The sequence below is a fragment of the Leuciscus leuciscus genome (genome assembly GCF_965113295.1).
Source record: "Leuciscus leuciscus genome assembly, chromosome: 17".
NCBI lineage: Eukaryota > Metazoa > Chordata > Actinopteri > Cypriniformes > Leuciscidae > Leuciscus > Leuciscus leuciscus.
Window position 1 is genome coordinate 4,173,178 of NC_138741.1, and position 21,508 is coordinate 4,194,685.

A 21,508-nucleotide genomic window follows, 5' to 3' on the forward strand; every position below is an offset into this window, starting at 1 on the left:
CCAGATTTAAAATTCTAGTTTCATTTTGTTGACATAAAGGTTAGTACAGAGGGGATTTAGGATATTTCTTTTTATCACTCCATAAATCAGATCATCAGCCAGCATGTTTTTAGGAACAAAATGTTATATTAATCAGGTGAATGATAGATGAACAAACGAAACCCCTCTGTAGAAACCTTCAGAATATAGATGGGAATAAAACTGGTGTGTGGAAGTGCTGCTGAAGTGGAAGTGTCTGTCTCAGTACGTGAGGAAAACTCGTTTGGAGAAAACGGCCTACTGTAATTGAAATCTACAAATACAAATAGATAAAGTGCAATAAACACTTGAATGAGTATTTGGGATGTTTTCTGTCCACTAGTCTGGAAGTAAACGTTATGAAAGCAAAACTGACCAGTGTTTGAAAAAGCAATGGTTTTGCCTGTAGTCGTGTCTTGCCTTCAGTTTTCAAATCATACATCAAATCTGACACTATTAAAGCTGCTCTAAGCGATGTTGGGTGACGTCACTTCTTGTTGACGTTCAAAGTATTGCGAAATAAAACAGAAGCTAGCTCGACCCTCCCTCCTCCTCATCCCGTCCCCTCCCCCACCCTTCCGTGCTTCCTGAAACAGTCATGAACCATTTAGAAAAACCAGACTGGATTCACCCTGTCCATCAGAAACAGAGCCTCCTGAATGTGGGATCGGAAGCCCTGCGGAGTTCTCGCCACCTTTTGAACGCTTTTCCGATGTAAATTCAGGACTTTGCGCGTTCCTTCTCCTTTTCCCTATTCTTTGTTATTTGTTCATCGGAATGTCGTCTCTTTGGTGTCGGCCATATCAAAATTCTCAAGAATATAAATTTTTAACGTTAGTCGTTGTCTAGGACATCTCTCCTCTAGCTAACTTCTCTCTTCATGCTTCTCTCTCCTCCACTCCCCACACCCCCCTTCATGTGCACGCGCACTAACCCCCCACCCCCAAATCATTCTTGTCGGTTATTGGCTGGAACACTGTTTGTTATGTTTCGTGGTCCAGGCTGGGCCAGTTTGTTTTGTTGCCGTTTGTGGAGCCTGGGCTGTCTACAGAGACCGCGTCTCTTTACAGTGTGTTCAGGGGACAGGCAGCGAGCGGATAGTGAGGAGATGTTTGCTGTATGTGACAAAAAATGTTTTGGTCTAAAAAACGTGTGACATCACTTAGAGCACCTTTAAAGAGCCAAAATATACATATCAAATAGTTAGTCTAACGAACTATTGGCGCTTTTCCACTACACAGTACCAGCTCGCCTCGGCTCGCCTCGACTCAGCTCGGCTCGGCTCGGCTCGCTTTTCGCTCCGTTTTCCATTGCAGATAGTACCTCCACAATAGTACCTGGTCGTCATAGCGACGCCGCAGGAAACTGCCGTGACTTAATCTTCTACGCGACACACACCCGCTACCCACACACACAGGACAATGGAGGAAATCGAGTGTATGCTGTTTTTGGATGTTTTTGTTTTTGCTGTTTTTTATTCAGGATACTCCGTCTGGCGCGTGCAATGATGACGCAGTGAATAGTGACGATTCTCTCTGACCAATCAGCAGTCTGCCTTGTTTTCACGTCACATTTTAGTATCGCCTCAGCTCGCTTAGAACCTCGCCAGAGGTGGTACGAAAAAAAGTACCTGGAAGCAGGTACAGGTACAACTTTTACACAGTGGAAAACCAAACAGAGCCGAGGCGAGCCGAGGCGAGGCGAGCTGGTACTGTGTAGTGGAAAAGCGCCATATGTTACCTGGCACCTGAAGTGTTTATTATTACATCATATTGCTTTTGCTGATCTTTCATAAACCATTAGCTACTCAGGATTACTGGTGCGTTAACACTGATTTTATCGTGGTTTACAAGTCTACTTGTTACTTATCGCTTTATCTTAAACCCAATCAACTTTATAATCAATGTACAGCAAAAACATTTTTTATTATTAGTAGGCATTGACTCACTTCAGGTTCTCAGAGACAGTCTTGGCTTTATTGTAATGCCCTCCGACAGGATTGGCCGCTGCGATGATGGAGGTTCGAGCAGGAAGAGTGCAGACAATCCCAGCTTTAGCCAGACTGATGCTCTGCTGCTCCATGGCCTCCAGAAGAGCCTGATGCTGACTGCCCATCTTATCAAACTCATCAATGCAACAGATGCCTGGAGGAAATATTAAACGCACTGTTTATAAATGAGTAAACCCAGGCAACGCTCTTCCACATGTGTATCCTGAATTGATTCAGAAGACCACGTTTCTCAAAGTTTAAATACCTTGATGATCACCCAAGCATAAAGGAGGAGCGATGACAGTGAAGATCAAGAGAGGAACAGGCCTAGGCTTATGTCGTGTTTTGTTTTATTATATGTGACAGCAGTCGTCCGTGAGAGGCTGTTGTCTTTAACTTTCGGTATTAAAATGTGTGTTGACGTTTGCCGGTTCTCCTGATTCAGAAGTTTATCTCAAAGTTTAAATACCTTGATCTCCCAACACCAGCGCTCCAGCTTCAAGTGCGTAGTCTCCCGATCCGCTGTCCCGGGACAGAGATACAGTCAGTCCTGAAGTGGTGGTCGTGTTTCCACAAACATACACACCCCGTGGAGCCACGTTACACACGGCCTGGATACACACAACAACAACAACAGCAGCACACATATGGCATATTAATAAACTTAAAATCATCTGACTAGGTGATAAATGCATTAGATATTATCATGTACCTGTAACATCTGACTTTTACCAAGTCCAGGGTCTCCAACGATAAGCATATGAGGGTCTCCTCTTATTGGGATACGATTTTTATCGTCAACATACTTCTGACATCCGCCAAAAAGAGCCAGAGCCAATCCTGCTTTAACAAGCTGAGAAAACACAGGGATTGCAGACAAGTTAAAGGAGTCTCGTATCGTTTCATTTACTAAATCTAAGATGCAAAAACAACTCAGATTTCTTCATGGTTATGATACGATCTCAGTAACATATGAACACCCACAATAAAGAAGCCTAGTGATACATTAAACATTAAAATGACAGGAATAATAAGTCAAGTTAAATGAGAACATATTTGGACACTCACCAAATGGCCGTAAATGGCAGGACAAAGAGAGCTGCAATCACAGTGACGCTCACATTAGCTTCTTCATTGATAATACAGTATATGTGAACATGTTATAGAGTGTAAATGTTACACACTTCACTATGAGCTTGAAAAGGTCCTCTTGCGCTTGGATCTCTTGGATGGCGTAGAGGTCTTTGATGGAGAACTCCACTGAAGGACCCGGGCCCTCGGATTCAGACGTGGCTTTGCTTTTCTGACCCTTCGAGTTGCTGACTGAATTTGCCTGGATGTACAACAGGAACATACACTTGTCCTTCTTGTTTCTGCCACTTCCTGAAGAAAGACACAAACACAAATCATGGAATAACTTCAAAAATAACTTTTAATGTTACTTTATCCAGGACTAGATACATAATAAATTAGGTTTGGATGTGCTGTTATAAGACATTATAAATCTTAAAAGTCCAGTCACCTTCACCTCACGTTATCGAACAAAATAATATTGGTCATAAAAAAATTATACACTACCGTTCAAAAGTTTGGGGTCAGTAAGATTTTTAATGTTTTTAAAAGAAGTCTCTTCTGCTCATCAAAGCTGCATTTATTTGATTAAAAATACAAACAAAAACAGTAAAATTGTGAAATATTATTCCAATTTAAAACAGCTGTTTTCTCTGTGAATATACAGTAAAGTGTAATTTATTACTGTGATCAAAGCTGAATTTTCAGCATCATTACTCCAGTCTTCAGTGTCACATGATCCTTCAGAAATCATTCTAATATGATGATTTGATGCTCAAGAAACATTTATGATTATTATCAATGTTGAAAACAGTTTTTTACATTTTTATTTCATGATGCTATGATGAATAGAAAGTTCAAAAGAACAGCATTTATCTGAAATCTAAAGCTTTTGTAACATTAAACATGACCCTTCAAAAGTTTGGGGTCAGTAAGAATTTAAATTTTATTTTTGGGGGAAATAAATAAAATAAATCAATACATTTATTCATCAAGGATGAGTTAAACTGATCAAAAGTTACAGTAAAGACATTTATAATGTTAGAAAATATTCTATTTTAAATAAATGCTGTTCTTACCGACAGCATTTCTTACTGACCCCAAACTTTTGAACGGTAGTGTACGTCTTTCTCTAATCAAAGCTACTAAAAGCTTATTACACAGCGACTTCCCAAATAAACAAAGACAGAGGTTATTTACACTATTGATATGAGATGGTAATAGGGAGAAGAATGGGATCGGGAAAAAGCGGATTCACATTAAAAACTTTGTTTACTTTATAAAACATTTTTCTGTAATCAAAACAAAGTTGCAAAACAACTTTCCTGTTATCGGTTCCTACTATTCCCACAGTTTTCTTTATTACTCCTTTCTCTTCCTGGACTGGAGAGGAACGTAATAACGGCCTTGTGTATTTTGTCGGTTTTGTCTCACCCACCCAGACAATAAATAGACACCCCGATAAATATATAAATGGATATAATATATCCATTTGAGTCTAAGTAATTTTATTATGTGGAGGGATATATAACAGCTCAACACAAAGAGTAGTGAATGTGAGCATCATCTAGTAGCTGAGTCAGACAGAAGGCCACCCGAGGCTGTCCTGCCAGACCACTGAGGTCAGATGTAAAAATAGCACCAGCTGACTGTAATATGGACACATTTCTGAGATGCTAAATGAGTGAGAATCAACCATTTGTTAATAAGAAATTGCCTTGTATACATGAAGCTGGTGCTACTTAGATTCGAGTCTATATATCTTTGCACTGACAGTGTGGACAATGTCTCTTACTCTCTTCACTGGACACTTTAATGACCCCTGTGATGGTGACCATGTCTCCAGGCACACAGCTGTCCACCAGGTCCTGCATGAGCTCACATTCAATGGTGCGCGGGATTCGACCGGACTCACGCTGGTCACCTGACATCATCTCCTGAACCCTGTGAAGAGCACAGGAGGAGAAATCATGGCAATGAGTGTCTAAACATCTCACATCGAAGTGTTGCTATCGTTAACTTAAACCAAAACTATTAAAAATCACTTTCAGTAATTGAAATAAAGCTCAAATGAAATAAACATAAATATTAGATAAAAAAAAATCTTAAACTTGAGAAATAACTTAAGTACTAAAATTACTAAAACTCTTAAACTTGAGAAATAACTTAAGTACTAAAATTACTAAAACTCTTAAACTTGAGAAATAACTTAAGTACTAAAATTACTAAAACTTTAATACAAATGAAGGCTATACAGACATATTTCAAAACACTAATAAAAATGACAAAGCACATAAAATAAAATAAAATATATATAAAAAAAAGCTAATTAAAAATACTGATAAATAGTATAATAGTATATGGATGGATAATACCAAAATAACACTGGCAAACACTTTTATAACAAAATTATGTAAAATAAATGCTCATGAAACAATAGCTGGACATTCGATGATGAGATTTACACTGAGAGCAATGACAAAAAACCAACATGAAATTTGTTCTGCTCAGGTAATTATATATTTTCATACTTTATTGTTTGCCAGTCGACAGTGAGTGTGAAAGGTGAACTTCTGTTTGGAGTGAATGAACGTCCATGACATTCAGCCTGTAAACACTGAAGAAAAAAATGAATAAACATCATGTTAGATGTCACTAAATACAGCAACAGTGACATTTACTACTTATAATATGCAATGTCTAATTTTATATGTATTGTTTACAGACTATTCTTTTTCAATTTTCCACAGTTTTTTTTTTCCACTGAAGAAAATAAAATATAGATAATAAATAAATATGGGTGGAATGTCACAAAATCAAAACTTGTTAAACATGCTATATACAAGTAATGTCGGTTGAAGCTGAAAGCACACTGTACCTTAGTGGGAATGGTGTATTTCCCATCAGGCAGTGTGACGCTCTGTGTATCTCCACAGCTGTTACAGGTGAACGCCAGCTTACTGCAGAGCGGTTTGATGTTACTCACTCTCACCACCGTTCCTCTGATCGCAACAAACTTCCCATATAAATTGGCTCTCAGACTCTTCAAAGGAGTCAGTGGCTCATAGTTATACAGCCTAAAAGAGAGAAAAAGAAACACATACAAGAAATGAAAACACTTTTTTTTTTATTCGTCACAAAATGAAACTATATATGGAAGCTTATTTCCGCCACAGAGTGAAAAATAAAAAAGGTAATTGTGACTTTTTAATCTCACAATTCTGACTTTTTTTTCTCACAATTGCGAGTTTACATCTCACAATTCTGACTTTTTATCTCAGAATTACATGATATAAAGTCGCAATTGCAGGTTATTAAGTCAAAATTGCGTGATATAAAGTCGCAATTGCAGGTTATTAAGTCAAAATTGCGTGATATAAAGTCGCAATTGCGTGTTATAAAGTCACAATTATAAGATATAAACTCGCAATTGCGAGAAATATACTTGAAATTCAGACTTTGTTTCTCAGAATTGCATGTTTAGGCCTATATCTCGCAATTCTGACTTTATAATATGCAATTGTGAGATATAAAGTCAGAATTGCATGATATAAAGTCGCAATTGTGTGTTATAAAGTCAGAATTGTGAGATATAAACTATTCTGAGGTAAAAAAAGAAAAAAAAGAAAAAGGTCCTTTTTTTTTCTTAGAATTTGACTTTATATCTCACAATTCTGACTTTATATCTCACAATTCTGACTTTATAACACGTAATTGGGAGATATAAAGTCAGAATTGCATGATATAAAGTCACAATTGCGTGTTATAAAGTCAGAATTGTGAGATATAAACTATTCTGAGGTAAAAAAAGAAAAAAAAGAAAAAGGTCCTTTTTTTTCTTAGAATTTGACTTTTTATCTCACAATTGTGACTTTTTATCTCAGAATTACATGATATAAAGTCGCAATTGCAGGTTATTAAGTCAAAATTGCGTGATATAAAGTCGCAATTGCAGGTTATTAAGTCAAAATTGCGTGATATAAAGTCGCAATTGCGTGTTATAAAGTCACAATTATAAGATATAAACTCGCAATTGCGAGAAATATACTTGAAATTCAGACTTTGTTTCTCAGAATTGCATGTTTAGGCCTATATCTCGCAATTCTGACTTTATAATATGCAATTGTGAGATATAAAGTCAGAATTGCATGATATAAAGTCGCAATTGTGTGTTATAAAGTCAGAATTGTGAGATATAAACTATTCTGAGGTAAAAAAAGAAAAAAAAGAAAAAGGTCCTTTTTTTTTCTTAGAATTTGACTTTATATCTCACAATTCTGACTTTATAACACGTAATTGGGAGATATAAAGTCAGAATTGCATGATATAAAGTCACAATTGCGTGTTATAAAGTCAGAATTGTGAGATATAAACTATTCTGAGGTAAAAAAAGAAAAAAAAGAAAAAGGTCCTTTTTTTTCTTAGAATTTGACTTTTTATCTCACAATTGTGACTTTATAACACGCAATTGCGACTTTATATCTCGCAATTCTGAGAAATAAAGTCAGAATTGTGAGATGTAAACTCGCAATTGTGAGATAAAAAGTCGCAATTATCTTTTAAAATGTTTTTATTCTGTGGCGGAAACAAGCTTCCATAACTATATTATCGCCGAACTCTATAAAATAAAGTTGGACATAAGCATGTCTTTATCCGGATACATGCAATATATTATATCTCAACTGCTTGATTGCTAGTATTGTCACAAAATGTAAACTAAATTTACCTTTAGATCAAAACTGCTAAATGCAACTATAAGGCATGAAGATATTATAAACATTAGCATCATTTTTTTCTGTAAAGCTCCTTTTAAACAACGTGCATTGTGAAATATACAAATAAATTTGACTTGACTCTCAATTTTTTATTATTTGAATTCATAAGGCAAGTAAACAGACTCACCAGGCGCTAGGCCTGTCGCAATCATCAATATATTGACTTATCGCACAACATATGTACATGACTTAAATCATTTTTGGTGACGCAATATATCGCCCATTATGTTTACACATGATAATGAGTGTCACCAACATTTTGCCTATCGTGCTGGCATCTTTGTCTGTTCTCCGTGTCAGAGGCAAAAGCGGGGCTCGGGCTGTTCCTTCATGATGAATAGTTTTATTCATACACAGAGTTGAGATCAACAGGTGAAAAAAGGCGTCTTTGGGCCATTATAGTGTTATACCTGACAACTACAGACAGTTTGAAAGAACAAGTCCAAATGCACTTGATTTCAAAGCTGCAATCCACTGTTCTGGTGCAAATATAAACGATGTTGAGGCATCTGTGCCTGTGTTCATACGGACATCTGACTGCTAAGCAGGGTTTGTGTTTTCAGCAATAGTGTGCACCATTACTTTACAGAGAAAGGAAAGCCAGGGAAAAATCTATAAATGGAACATTTCCATAAGTGCCTTTTGTGCTTTTCCAAGTGCATTTTTTCCCTACTTGTTACTTTGCATTTATTTTTATTTTTATAGAAAATGTTTATTTACTATTTATTCAAGTTTTTTTTATTTAGGACATTACATTTTTTGACACTTTATTTCCATGATCTAAAGAATGATTGTTGTCATTTGAAAGTATGTAAGCCCACTGGCATTATCTCCCGTTATATTATGATTATATATTCAGTGGCATAAAATGGTCTTAAAATGGCAATAAAATTGTTTATTGCAAATTATTTCTGGGACAATTTATCGCACAGCAAAAAGTAGTTATCGTGCCAGACTCACCTGGCGCTGATATGTGGGGTGTTGATTATGGGCCGTACGCCTGCAGGAAGATCATCCTGCCCCTGCAGTTCTGCTGCATGTCTCTCCAGATCCACAGTCAGCACCTGCAGAGAAAGAGTCAATCATTTCAGCTTGATCTTCCGAGATTTTGGCATAATGTTAAACTGAGAACAGTGTAAATGCAAATATGTAAATGCGTAACACAAAACCCACCTGATGAATTGCCACACCCAAGCAGTCCAGTATCTTCTCAGGCATTTCTTTGAGATCTTTGGCAAGATCAGGTAAAGTGTGTGAAATCTGTTTGTTGGACAACAGGTCTTTGTAGTCCACCAAAATGCTCCCTTTCCTTTCAATCTCATCCTGAGGGTGAAAAAAACAAACAAAAAAAACTAATTTTAATAGTTTGTTTTTCAACACTGGAAATAGGGAGAATCATGCTTTGAAATCTGATACCTTATCATAGAGATCCATCTGCGATGTGAAGTACCGTTCAAACACTTTTATCTTCTCAACATAAGGTGAACTCTCAACAAATCCTGGAAAAGGAACAAGCGCAAATCACAAACTATTGCAATCATGAATCAAAATCAGGAAGACGTTCAGACATATATATCCTACAGGTCAAGAATACATTCATAATGGAAATGGGAAAATATAAAACCTTCAGAAAAATAGAGTCGCCATCCTTTGTATGGACACGTGATATCAAGGGTTGCCTGACTAACTTGTGGAGTAAATCCTGTGGAGTAAAAACAACAACATAAATAATAACAATAATACTAAATAAAAAAAATGGCAAATGTCAGTGTAATAAAAAAAAAGTTAGACATAAATTATAATTTCTCAAATACAACATTATTAAAGGGTTAGTTCGCCCGAAAAAGCTTGGAAGAGCCAGGATATTTTTTTATATAACTCAGATTGTGTTCGGCTGAAAGAAGAAAGTCATATACACTTAGGATGGCTTGAGGGTGAGTAAATCATTGGGTAATTTTCATTTTTGGGTGAACTATCCCTTTAATATAATTAATTCTATTGTATTTGTTTCCTAGTTCAGTTAGTTTTTTTCTAATCTAGCTTTCTAATAAATCTGCCATTCATACTGTGAATACTGTTGTGCTCTGTGACGAATTGCTTATGTTTTTCTATAGCAAGTTGCGTTAGATTATTTTAATCAACTTTTATTGTCAATAGTCACAAGCTACCCAACTGTTCAGACACTTACTATTTTGTGTATTGTTGGTGGGAAAGTTCCCTCTTCCTCCTCCTCCTCCTCTTCTCCACTGTTGGCCTCTCCATCCTCCCCCTCCTCTTCCTCCTCCTCCTCCTCTCCATCCTCTTCCTCCAGCAGATGAGCTGTTCGCACCCCTCCATGACCCTCGGTCAGAACCCTGACTGCTCATCCTTCACACTCGAAAGTCTGAAAGCAAAATCACAACAAATAAAGCTCTTAACGTGTCACAGACACATGATCACCCTAATATAGATCAGTATACACAATATACGGAATCAAATCAATACAGACCTGCTGTTTTACTTACACTTTATCATCTATTATAATAACTGAACACGTATCTAATATTTTAGTAAACGTAAAGAGACTAAAATAAATCTGAATTCGGCGATATCAGTTCTAGAATGAGTCAAATAATGGACACAGATAACTTGTTTCTAACTTTACAACGGCTCCAACTAATGTGGAAGAAAGAGCATACATTGGGGACAATTTTCGACATATATTTTATCAAAGAAAGATATTTTAACAGATCTTATTGAGAGAAGTACTTACAGCCACTGTTTGTTTACTTCCTCAGTCAGTGACGTCTGGTCAGGCTTCAATTTTGGCGCTAATCGTGACGCCACTTCCGTACATGCGCTGAGCCGTAAACGTCGTTTTTATCTCTTTTTTTTTTTTTTTTTTTTTTTTACCGTCCTTTGCATGATGTTAGTTTTCTTTCGAAGCTACATTTAAATCCCATTTATCTTTAGCAAATGCACGCTTTAGCGTTTATTTCGAAATGTATACATGTTTATTTGTGTATTTTCCATGTTTAAATTCCTTGTGTATTTCAGTATTTATGGATTTGATGCATTTGTTCATCCGTGGATGATAATAAAAGGACGTAGCTACGTCTTCATTCATGTATAATAATAAGAGGGCGTGATTACGTCTTCAAGTATGATAATATGAGGGCGTGGCTACATCTTCATGAGGGCGTGGTTACGTCTTTCAACCAAATAGTGTCGCAGTTTCTCCCTCAAGAGCGCGCATCATCATCAGCATCACCCGACAGCAGGAGGAGGAGGAGGAGGCGAGCATCCTTCATGATTCTGCATTAAAGCCGCACTCTATATCAACAAACACCGGGCCTTTACCGATCCAACAGCAGCTCTGCGTGAACACCACACATTAAATCATGGATAATTCCGGGAAAGAGAAGGAAGCCATGCAGCTGATGGCAGAGGCGGATAAAAAAGTCAAATCATCGGGTTCATTTCTCGGAGGGATGTTCGGGTGAGACAGAAATTATGCTGGTCACGATCTGACATTCAAAGACATCCAATTTCCTGTAGTATTTTCAAATAGCATATGTCTATAGAATGAAAATACCTTATTTTTTGTGCATTTTATACCCTAAGCACGTATAAAATGAGCTGTATCCTTCCACGCGCTTCTCAACATGTCCAATGTCAAATATTTTCTATGTTGCGACATACACACTGCTTTGTATTTGATAGGCCTACATCATTTGCTGAACTATTCATTTTGAAATTGCCTTTAAAATGAAAGAAATGTTGATGTTTTCACAGGGGAAATCATAAGGTTGAGGATGCATGTGAAATGTATGCCAGAGCTGCCAACATGTTCAAGATGGCCAAAAACTGGACTGGTATGCACAAGTCATTTCAAAATTGATATGTAAAGTGGTAAATTATTTCACCAAATGCTTAAAATTTTGTAATGCTGTTGAAGTAGGCCTATTATTAGATATTCACTCCAAAGCATCATTTGACTGGCCATCTTTGTGCTCAAACCCAGTTCATGATTAGTGATCTTACTGCAGTATACAGATGTGTATTCACCCTGCTTCTGAAGAGTTCTGTCATTATTGTCAGTGATCTAAAGATGTATGTGTTTCGCTGCTGTAGCTGCAGGCAGTGCTTTCTGCCAAGCTGCAAGACTTCACATGCAGATGCAGAACAAACTGGACTCGGCCACCAGCTTTGTTGATGCTGGAAATGCCTATAAGAAGGCAGATCCTCAAGGTGAGAGAGCTTAAAATAACACTGGTTTTAAAGGGGACCTATTATGCAAAATTCACTTTTACATGGTGTTTGAACATAAATGTGTGTCGGCAGTGTGTTACACAACCACCATATAATGGTAAAAATCCACCCACTCCTCCTTTTTTTAATCCCCATAAATCAGCAGTGTCTCAAAACAAGCCGTTTGCAGATTTTAGCATATGTGACATCACAAATGTGTAGGCCCCGCCCACTACTGCTGACAGATTCCGCCCTATTAGCATAGACCCCGCCCTGAGTGAGCTGTACACAGTCCGCCTGTTTATCTCCTCGCCAGAGCATTTAACATTAGCATTCATGTAATATTTAAGTCAAGAGCAGTGAGTGATTTTATGTTTTTCTTTTGTTGTTTGATTCATATTAACAGCAGGTACTGTATATTACGCTGCTATCACTTTAATACACAGATCTAATATACACATGCGATTTCTTTACTTGCCTTTTACGTTCACAGACATAATCGGCTGTGTTTATGTATTTGACAGTTTAAGCGCAATAACATGTGAAAGAGAACTTAGTTTAATACTCACGGGACGCGCCGTCTGACATCCAGCTTTCTGGAAGTCTATATCAGAAGTTTAGACTGATATGGTTTTAAAACACATGCAGATGATAAACTTTCATGATGATGAAGAACTGCAATGTCTTGTGAACGTGACCACGATAGAGATGATAATCAAAACCAAACAGATTTTTAGTTTTTAGAGTATCCGAGGCACAAGCTGTAATGGCTCCGCCCTCTTCTGGAAAGAGCAGCTCGTTTACATTTAAAGATACATGCACGAAAACAGCATGTTTTTCCTTCCACTCAAAAATATTATATTACATCATCAAAACTTATATTACATCTAGTAAAAAGGGACATAATAGGTTCCCTTTAACAAACAATCTAATTTCCAAAAGTTGTAACACGCCTACACGTGTCTGTTGCTTGATTTAATAATTGCTTGGATGAGATTATGAGTGAAGATGAATTTGTAAGAATTGCATTTGACTCATTTTGTTCTCTTCTGTTTGATTGAATCACACAGAGGCGATCAACTGTTTAAACGCAGCCATCGATATTTATACAGACATGGTAAGACACTGGGACTTGTGCGCATATTGATGCGTAAAGAATAATGCATTTTCTGTGGTTTGTTAACCTGACTGTGCCTGTTTACTGAGCATGTGGATGTTATATAACATTAAATATCTAATTTGTATGTGTGATTGACAGGGAAGGTTCACGATTGCTGCAAAGCATCACATGACCATTGCAGAGATCTATGAATCCGAGCTAGTGGATATTGAAAAGGTTCTGTTTGCCTTTAAACATATATTAGATGCAGTCTTGTGCATCATTTCCCCCAAAATGCTTTTGAAGGTCAATGTAACAGGCCTGAATGTTGTGATGTTGTTTTAGACCATTGCACACTATGAGCAGGCCGCGGATTATTACAAAGGCGAAGAGTCAAACAGGTTTGTATTTTCATTGTCGTTTTCCTCTGTGTAAATTCTATTAGAATGTCATTCAATATTTATAACTATCCTCCATTTCCTTTTATTGTGGGTTGTAAAAAGAGCCGTTCACTCTTTGTAAATGCTCATTTATATTGCTTGATGTTTTCTGGTTAAGCTCTGCTAATAAGTGTCTGCTGAAGGTGGGCTCGTACAGCGCTCAGCTCGAGCAGTATCCCAAAGCCATCGAGATCTATGAGCAGGTCAGTGGGACAGACTCAACCCTTCTGTTATTATATCACTCATTTATTTATATTATTATACATAATAATACTAAATAGGCATGTTATATATTATTTATTTTAGTTTTTACAACAAATGTAAATGCAAAAATAAATGTATTGTTATTGGTAAATAAATAAATAATATTTCTAACAGAACAGTACTACTTTGAGTAGCAAAAATCACATAATAATGTAACATAATAGAAACTAAATATTTTTCAAATTTTTTTTTACACATAATTATTATTTTTTTTCACAGTATAAATTGGGTCTCTATTGAGTTGCATGATTAATGGTTAAAAGACTGTGATCTCGATTCTGACACCCACCTTATTCCTAAATGATGTCTGCGGTAACGTTAAAAATAGAGTAAATCACCTTTTGAAGGTAACTTGACGCTTCAAATAAAGATAATATCAATTACACTGGTCCTCAAGTATGTGGCGACAAATGACTGTTAAAAAATGTGTTTGTCATTGAATTTTTCATTCAAGTGATTTGTTCAAAAACGCTGATTCATTCAGTAATGACATATGTAAGTCATTGAATCATTCTTCCAAAAACATTGGCTGCATGCAAAATAGCATGCTTCCCTACTATATAGTAGGCGAAAAACAGAATGTGACAAAAGAAGTATGTCAGAATTCACAGTACTCCTTCAAAGTATTCCTTCTCTACCTCCGGCATACTGGAAGGTCACATGATAATAACAACATGGCAAATGTAGTACATTCAGATTATATTCATACTACATACAGATATACTATATAGAACATATAGTATTTTGTAGTATAGTATTCATATAGTATTTTTTTGTGGTCGTGAAGTAATTATTTATTCAAAATAAGTACCTTCTCAAGAGAGTATGCGATTTTGGATTTTGATTTTGGAATAATATTCAATATTTTTATATTAATATTTTTTATATAATATTAATATTAATATTTTTTATATAATATTATTATTAAATATTTAAAAAAAATCATATTTTTTAAATAGACTGCAGCAATTAACATTTAGTCAGAATATCTAGTAAAACAATTTATTTGTTTAGTTATCTGTTCAGAATTGTAGGAGAATTGTGATCTGTTTTAAAATATATAGCTTCCTCACTTCCTAACTTGTAATGCCTCATCCGAAGGCAGCATTTGTAAGCTTTCGGACGCAGCCAATATCTCATAAACCTAGATTACAGGTTAGTAAGTCAATAAGTGTCAGGATTAACGAAAGAGGATTCAGTAGCGAGTGTGAAAACAGTATTTATTAAAGGAGGTAATTAGAATAGATGGTGTGGGTCAGATGAACAGAGCAGCCCAGGAACCCAATCCGTCGTAGACATGAACACCGGGAACTCCAAACAATCTGACAAACACATGGTGGATGGAGGACAATAAATGACAGCCGCGGCGCTGAAGATCTGATCAGCGGCAATCAGCAGCCACACCCACACACCCACACACACGTGGCGCGCACACACACACACACACACACACACCCACACACACGTCGCGCGCACACAGGGAGAAAGAGTCAGTGAATTCATGAACCGTGACAATAAGTAAATTCGTTTTTACAATATGTTGTGGAAATGAGAGTGAGAAAGAGAAGTAAAATCCCTTCAGTTCAGTTCAGTTCAGTTCAGTTCAGGACAGATGATGTGAGAGGTAGGGAAGTGGTTTACAGTAGGAACCAAAAGGTTAAAAGTTTTAAATCACAGAAATAGCAATTCATGCATCATCAGTATTGGGAGCAGAATGTACTAAAAGGAAGAAAGCATCTGCTAAAAAAGAATAATAATAAAAGAGATCTATGGAGCATGTAACATTATTGAAGGAGACTCATATGGAATATAAGGATGGTTTAGGTAAAGTAAGCATGCTGAACACCAGTGCACCTTCATGTTTGCATTGTAAATCTAATCATATCCTTCTCCTCTCGGTAAATGAACACAGAGGGAATGAAAGTTAAAGCTGGTCTCTTCACATTCAGGTTGCAACCAGCACAATGGACAACCCTCTTCTGAAATACAACGCTAAAGAGTACTTCTGGAAAGCTGCTCTGTGCCACTTCATCGTGGATGAATTAAACGCAAAGGTTAGTCTTTTTTTAACTTGCAGTATAAAGTGTGTAGGCTATTTAGTTATTTAATTCAATTACTATAGTCTCTTATAGTAACAATCCTTCTTGCTAATCACATTTATTTATTATTATTTTCAAAATTTAAATTATTTTCAAAATCTTGTTTTTCATGCCCTAAGAGCAATAAAAACACATAGGGAAAAAATCCTGACTGAGGATATCATAATTCATGCATGAAAGGGTTAAAATAACAGTGTTAAGGCCTGTTCAGACCAAAGATGATAACTATAAAGATTGAGTTCGAAAAATTGTTCTAAGTATAAAAGAATAGCAGAGTTCACACCACAGCTACAACGACACAGAGAAACAATATCATTGGAATCACATTCAGAATAATGAACGATAAAAACAGTGACAGCCAATCAGAATCCATTCTGCTTTAAAGGCTTGAGCATTTAAAGCGGCAGACGACAAAACTGAAGCGCGTACAATAAACAAAACGATATTGTGCGTCGGTGTGGATTATAATATAGTTATTGTTATTTATTTATATTTATATACCTTTATAGTTATCTTTCTTGGTTTGAACAAGCCTTTAATGCTGTAAAATTAATCATTATGAAACAGTTTCAGTTGTAAAGCAGCTCTACAGAAGACATTAGTGTCATTCAGCTCAATTTAGTTCTGTGTCATTTAGGTCATTTTAATAACTGTCAATGTTGCAGAGTTCATCAATTATGAAACAAATTCAGAAATTGTGTTATTATTTAGCTCAAGTCAGTAGTAATGGCGATAGTTCACCCATAAATGAAAATTCTGTCGTCATTTACTCGCCCTCAAGTTGTTTCAAACATTTATAAATTTCTCTCTTCTGTTGAACACAAAAGAAGATATTTTGAAGAACATGGGTAAACAAAGAGTTTATGGGCTCTATTGACTTCCATAGTATTTTTTTATTTTTTGGAAGTCAATGGGGCGCATCAACGGTTTGGTTACCGACATTCTTTAAAAGCTTTTCTTTTGTGTTCAGCAGAAGAAAGAAATTCATACAGATTTGGGATTACTCGAGGGTGAGTAAATGATGACAAAATGTTCATTTTTGGGTCAACTATCCCTTTAAGGGGGTTGATAATGCAGTTGTCTTACACTGACACCTAGTGGCATTCATGCAGCAAACATTTTCAGTCACCAATGCCCTTGTATATTAAATATGCTGTTCCCAGTCAGCTGTTATTAATTCATTTCTAGCTCATCTGATGCAAATGTTCTGTTTGTTTTCTTTCAGCTTGCAATTGAAAAGTATGAAGGGATGTTTCCGGCATTCTCTGATTCAAGAGAATGTAAGCTGTTGAAAGTAAGTACAATTGTTTCATTTATTTAGCAGTGTTGCTCTGCAGTGATGATGCGTTTCTGTAGGTCATCCCAGAAGTTATAGCATCCCCTCGACGAAAACCCAACAGGATTTTTTTCATTGGCTTTTGGATTATTTTGCTCTATGAGCAAACGTTTATGATTCTTACATGTTTTGTTTATCATGATAATTACACATTTTGAAGCCTAAATACAATCGGCAGAAGTAAAAGGCGTGTGGGCTGTAAGTGAACAATCAGTGTAAGGCAATCGGTCAGTATGTACAGTTTATTGAGTGCAATAATGTGGTTTTCATATTTTGCAGTATTTGCACTGATGGTTTTGTTTTCTTGTACAGAAACTATTGGAGGCTCATGAGGAGCAGAACAGCGAGGCGTTCACTGAAGCCGTAAGTTTATAACCTCTGAAATGTGCAGTGGCTTTGGACGATCATACCGTACACTTTCGAATATAAAGGTTCTTTATTGGCATTGATGGTTCCATGAAGAACCTTTAACCTCTGGAAACTTTCCATTGCACAAAAGGTTCATATTATTCAAATATTCTTCACAGAAAGTGTTTTAAAAAATGGTTCTTTTAATAACTGATCACTGAAAGGTTCTTTGGGGAACCAAAAATGGTTCTTCTATGGCATCACTGCGAAAACACACTTTTGGGACCTTTGTTTTTTTAGTTTTTTTTTAAAACATTTTTATTGCAAACTGAATCGAGTTACATAAAATAGACAACTTTTACAATTTAGATTTTAAACAGATAACAGAAAACAAGAAAAGAAAAGGACATAACCAAACCACCCCACCCCACGCCGGCTTACTTAAAATCATATACAAATATAAAATATAACAGGACTTAGTCTGGTAAGACTTGCAAGTCTGCAAAATATGATAGAAAAGGCTGTCAGATATAAAAAAAACTTGTCAGTGTTTCCTCTCATTGCGTACTTAATTTTCTCAAGTTTTAAGAAATGCATAGCATCAGTAAGCCACTGTGAAACTGACGGAGGATTTGGAGATTTCCACTGTAAGAGAATTCGACATCTGGCCAATAAAGATGTGAATTTGAGAATTTCTTTCTGTGCCCAATTAAATCGATCTGATTTGTCTGGGGTGGAACCTTTGTTTTTAAGAGTAAATAAGAGACACCGGGGCTAGTTGTCACTCGTGGACTCTGAGGTTTTAAGTCAAAAGTCCAGTTAAACAAATGCTTGTTTTGTTTAGTACTTTTATTTCAACTCTCTTTAAAAAATGTTGATGATACTGATATTTTTGTGACATTGTTACTGATATTTTTTTGTTACACTGTTGCTATTGTGTTCGTTATTTTGTCTTGCATAATAGATTTAATTTTGCTGAAAAGACTATTTTTGAAGGTTCATGTCTATACTGTCTATATATGAAATAATTGAGAAAAAGGTGTGACAACTAGCCCCTACGCCATTTATATTTATGCATTTGTCATCAGTTCATGCTGTGGAACATACGTCACAGAATCACTGTACAAATGTGTAGAAAAATCAGATGCAGCTCATATGTTTTTCTCAGGAGTTTTCGCTCATTTTGATCTCTAAATCATGTGCTGACCTCCTCCAGGTGAAGGAGTTTGATTCGATCTCCCGTCTCGACCAGTGGCAGACCACCATGTTGCTGCGTATCAAGAAGACCATCCAGGGTGATGCCGGTGACCTGAAGTGATGTGTCCAGGACAAATACTGTGGCATTATATCTAGTTTAATTTCTTACCGTATTGTGTGTGTGTGTGTGTGTGACAATCTGGTTGAACATTTCTGTAGTGATACTAGCTCAAATATCAGCCGTTTCTTGGAAAATTCAGAGGGAACTTGCATTGCAATTGCCTTGCGTTTGAGAAAATAGAAGTATATACAACACTAATATGGATAATTCTCTCATGGAAGGCATTTCTCTATCCCTTTACTTCGCCATGAGGAAATCTTTACCGTACACCCCTGTTTGTACTTGTGTGTGGCATGTGAGACCCGTAGAGCTGTTCTCTTTCTAATGTTCACCTCAGTGTTGTCACTGGCATTGTCATGCATGATAAATGTTTAAAGTGTGTTAATGTGCTGTAGGATATCAGGATTTTGTGAGTGCACTTTATTTCAGGCCTAATCAGCTGTCTACTCTGTTTAGATTGAAAACACATCGCCTTTGCTCAGTTAAACCATTTTTGTGCCATTGGTCTCAGAAATGCATCCTCACGTCGTCTTTGTCGATATGGCAGTGTCAGTTCTGTCGGAGTATTTGCTTTAGTGGTTGAATTAAGCGTTGTACATGTTTCATAATCAGTAGAATAGTGTCTCTTGCTCACTTATGGTGGTGAATTTCTCGGCTCAAGTGATTTTTCACAGTGTGATATTACAGAAAGCCTTGATTCTCTAATGCAGATCATGTTGAATATGTACATGCAAGTTCTGATTGCTGATTTCTTAAGTATTATTTGTAATTTTCACGTTTATTGGTTGTCGTTTCACATGGATACGGGGCATTTGTTGTTTTGGGCATTCAGACCGTATGGATTATTTTAGTTTGAGTGCTACTTTTTGTGCTTTGAAATTCTTTACAATATTGTTGATAATTTAATGAAGAATAAAGAGCTTTACTCTTTGTGTCGGTAATTAAATTGTTGATTGAATGCTCTATCTAATATGTTGTATGACTGAAAGGGGATTAAAAAAATGTATGTTAAAATGTGCTTTAAAATAGGCAAGTCTTATTAAGACGTTTTAATAAATGTTCTAACTATTTATTCAAAGAGAAATGAATAAATTATCATCCACACCATGTCTGGAGTTTATGGTCATATTTTATATACTCATGCATGGAAACTCTAAACAGCAAAAATCTGCAGTAAGACGTAATTTTTCTGACAGGTGTATGTGATTTCAAATGCTGTAAGTATGTAAATATGTATAGAATATATTTAGACAAAATGATAACAGCTTAATAGGGTTTATGTTGTTAAAATGTATGTAGTTGCTGGACTGTCCAAGCCCTTATTAGGGCTCCGTTCAATTGAAGCCCTCACACTAATACAGCGTCTCCACACTGTACAAGAGCAACAGGAGGACATTATAGCAGAATACCTCTCAGTATTCTCTGACTTAGGCAAATTAAAAGATGTGTTGCTGTAATATCTTCAGAATTACTGGGAAGTCTTGTTTCAAATATAATTATTTTGAAGTGCTGGTGCTTAATGTAACACTATCTAGTGTATTTGATAAATCACGTTTGACATTTGTGCTGGCTACTATATACAGGCCACCAGGGCACCATACAGACTTTATCAAATAATTTGCAGGCTGCAGATTAAGTCCTAATTGTTGGTGATTTCAATATACATGTAGATAACGAAAGATGCAGTGGGATTGGCATTAAGAGAATGCCATAATGCAGGGGACACTGTAATTTGAACTGCAGCAGTGCTAAACTGCTCACTGCATCATAATTAACAACACACAAACAATCAATGTATGAATCAAACTCACTAAGACTGCTGTCAGTTTCTTTTTCATGCATCATTTTATTATATACATGTATGTGGTTACAGTTAAATCATATAAAACAGTGAAATTGCTCCAGAACTCTGCCCTGTCTTGCCTGGTGACATGTCACTCGCGAAATTCGCAGCTCATTTGCATAAAGTTAAACTTTTTTTAACAGCTCTCCACTGAAAACGAATGGGATCATGTCGCTGGCGGTGGGAACAGGGCTTCAGTCATGGGAAAAAGCTTGTTGACGAACATTTTTGCACAACGAAATTAAAACTGTGAACTAAGCACTTTCTCCCTCACAATTCCAGACATCCCACCCTGCAAAAACTAATTTCCGGGTGGTATCATGCAACCTCCTCCATCTGGACATAAAAATTTACATTTGTGAGCAACAACTTGCAGCTAAATTAAAAAAATGCATGAAATACACAATAATCTTCAAAAAAACAAAAAAAACAGCAAGAAAGGCTTGACAGACCAAATCAAGTTAAACTCTTTGTTGTAATTAAACAAGTACGTTAAGGCAGTGGTTCTCAACTCCAGTCCTCGGGACCCGCTGCTCTACACATTTTGTATGTCTCTCTTATCTGACACACTCAAATCAGTTCATGGAGTCTCTCCTGACGAGCTGATGATCTGGTTCAGGGGCCAGTTGCATAAACATAGCCATTATGTTAAGACTGTGTCTTAAGAACTAGTATGA

The 21,508-nt window shown here is 36.4% G+C and overlaps 2 protein-coding genes across 2 annotated transcripts in view; one reads left to right on the top strand and one right to left on the bottom strand.

Moving 5' to 3' along the window:
• mcm8 (minichromosome maintenance 8 homologous recombination repair factor) overlaps window positions 1–10,663 on the bottom strand; it is a 16,109-nt gene extending 5,446 nt beyond the window's left edge. The window contains exons 1-14 of the mRNA XM_082143751.1: window positions 10,607–10,663; window positions 10,043–10,237; window positions 9,479–9,556; window positions 9,271–9,353; window positions 9,028–9,177; window positions 8,815–8,918; window positions 5,958–6,156; window positions 5,611–5,696; window positions 4,875–5,023; window positions 3,193–3,391; window positions 3,077–3,107; window positions 2,721–2,861; window positions 2,478–2,619; window positions 1,967–2,162 (exon numbers count right to left, since the gene is read on the bottom strand). Coding sequence (XP_081999877.1) covers window positions 1,967–2,162; window positions 2,478–2,619; window positions 2,721–2,861; window positions 3,077–3,107; window positions 3,193–3,391; window positions 4,875–5,023; window positions 5,611–5,696; window positions 5,958–6,156; window positions 8,815–8,918; window positions 9,028–9,177; window positions 9,271–9,353; window positions 9,479–9,556; window positions 10,043–10,220 — 1,736 coding nt within the window. The 5' untranslated portion in view covers window positions 10,221–10,237; window positions 10,607–10,663. The remainder of the gene's footprint in view (window positions 1–1,966; window positions 2,163–2,477; window positions 2,620–2,720; window positions 2,862–3,076; window positions 3,108–3,192; window positions 3,392–4,874; window positions 5,024–5,610; window positions 5,697–5,957; window positions 6,157–8,814; window positions 8,919–9,027; window positions 9,178–9,270; window positions 9,354–9,478; window positions 9,557–10,042; window positions 10,238–10,606) is intronic.
• A 406-nt stretch (window positions 10,664–11,069) lies between these two features.
• napba (N-ethylmaleimide-sensitive factor attachment protein, beta a) lies at window positions 11,070–20,097 on the top strand. The gene is made up of 11 exons (XM_082143876.1): window positions 11,070–11,332; window positions 11,629–11,708; window positions 11,968–12,084; window positions 13,155–13,201; window positions 13,343–13,420; window positions 13,529–13,584; window positions 13,742–13,826; window positions 15,837–15,941; window positions 17,212–17,280; window positions 17,635–17,685; window positions 18,887–20,097. The coding sequence occupies exons 1-11, from the start codon at window positions 11,235–11,237 to the stop codon at window positions 18,986–18,988; spliced, it is 888 nt and encodes a 295-aa protein (XP_082000002.1). The 5' UTR covers window positions 11,070–11,234; the 3' UTR covers window positions 18,989–20,097.
• Window positions 20,098–21,508: the final 1,411 nt, after the last annotated feature.

Excerpts from the sequence above, each read along its gene's own strand:
- napba (XM_082143876.1), top strand. The coding sequence starts at position 11,235 with ATGGATAATTCCGGGAAAGAGAAGGAAGCCATGCAGCTGATGGCAGAG. Across the intron at positions 13,202-13,342 it reads TCGATATTTATACAGACATG|GGAAGGTTCACGATTGCTGC; the intron begins GTAAGACACTGG and ends TGTGATTGACAG. Across the intron at positions 13,585-13,741 it reads AAAGGCGAAGAGTCAAACAG|CTCTGCTAATAAGTGTCTGC; the intron begins GTTTGTATTTTC and ends TTTCTGGTTAAG.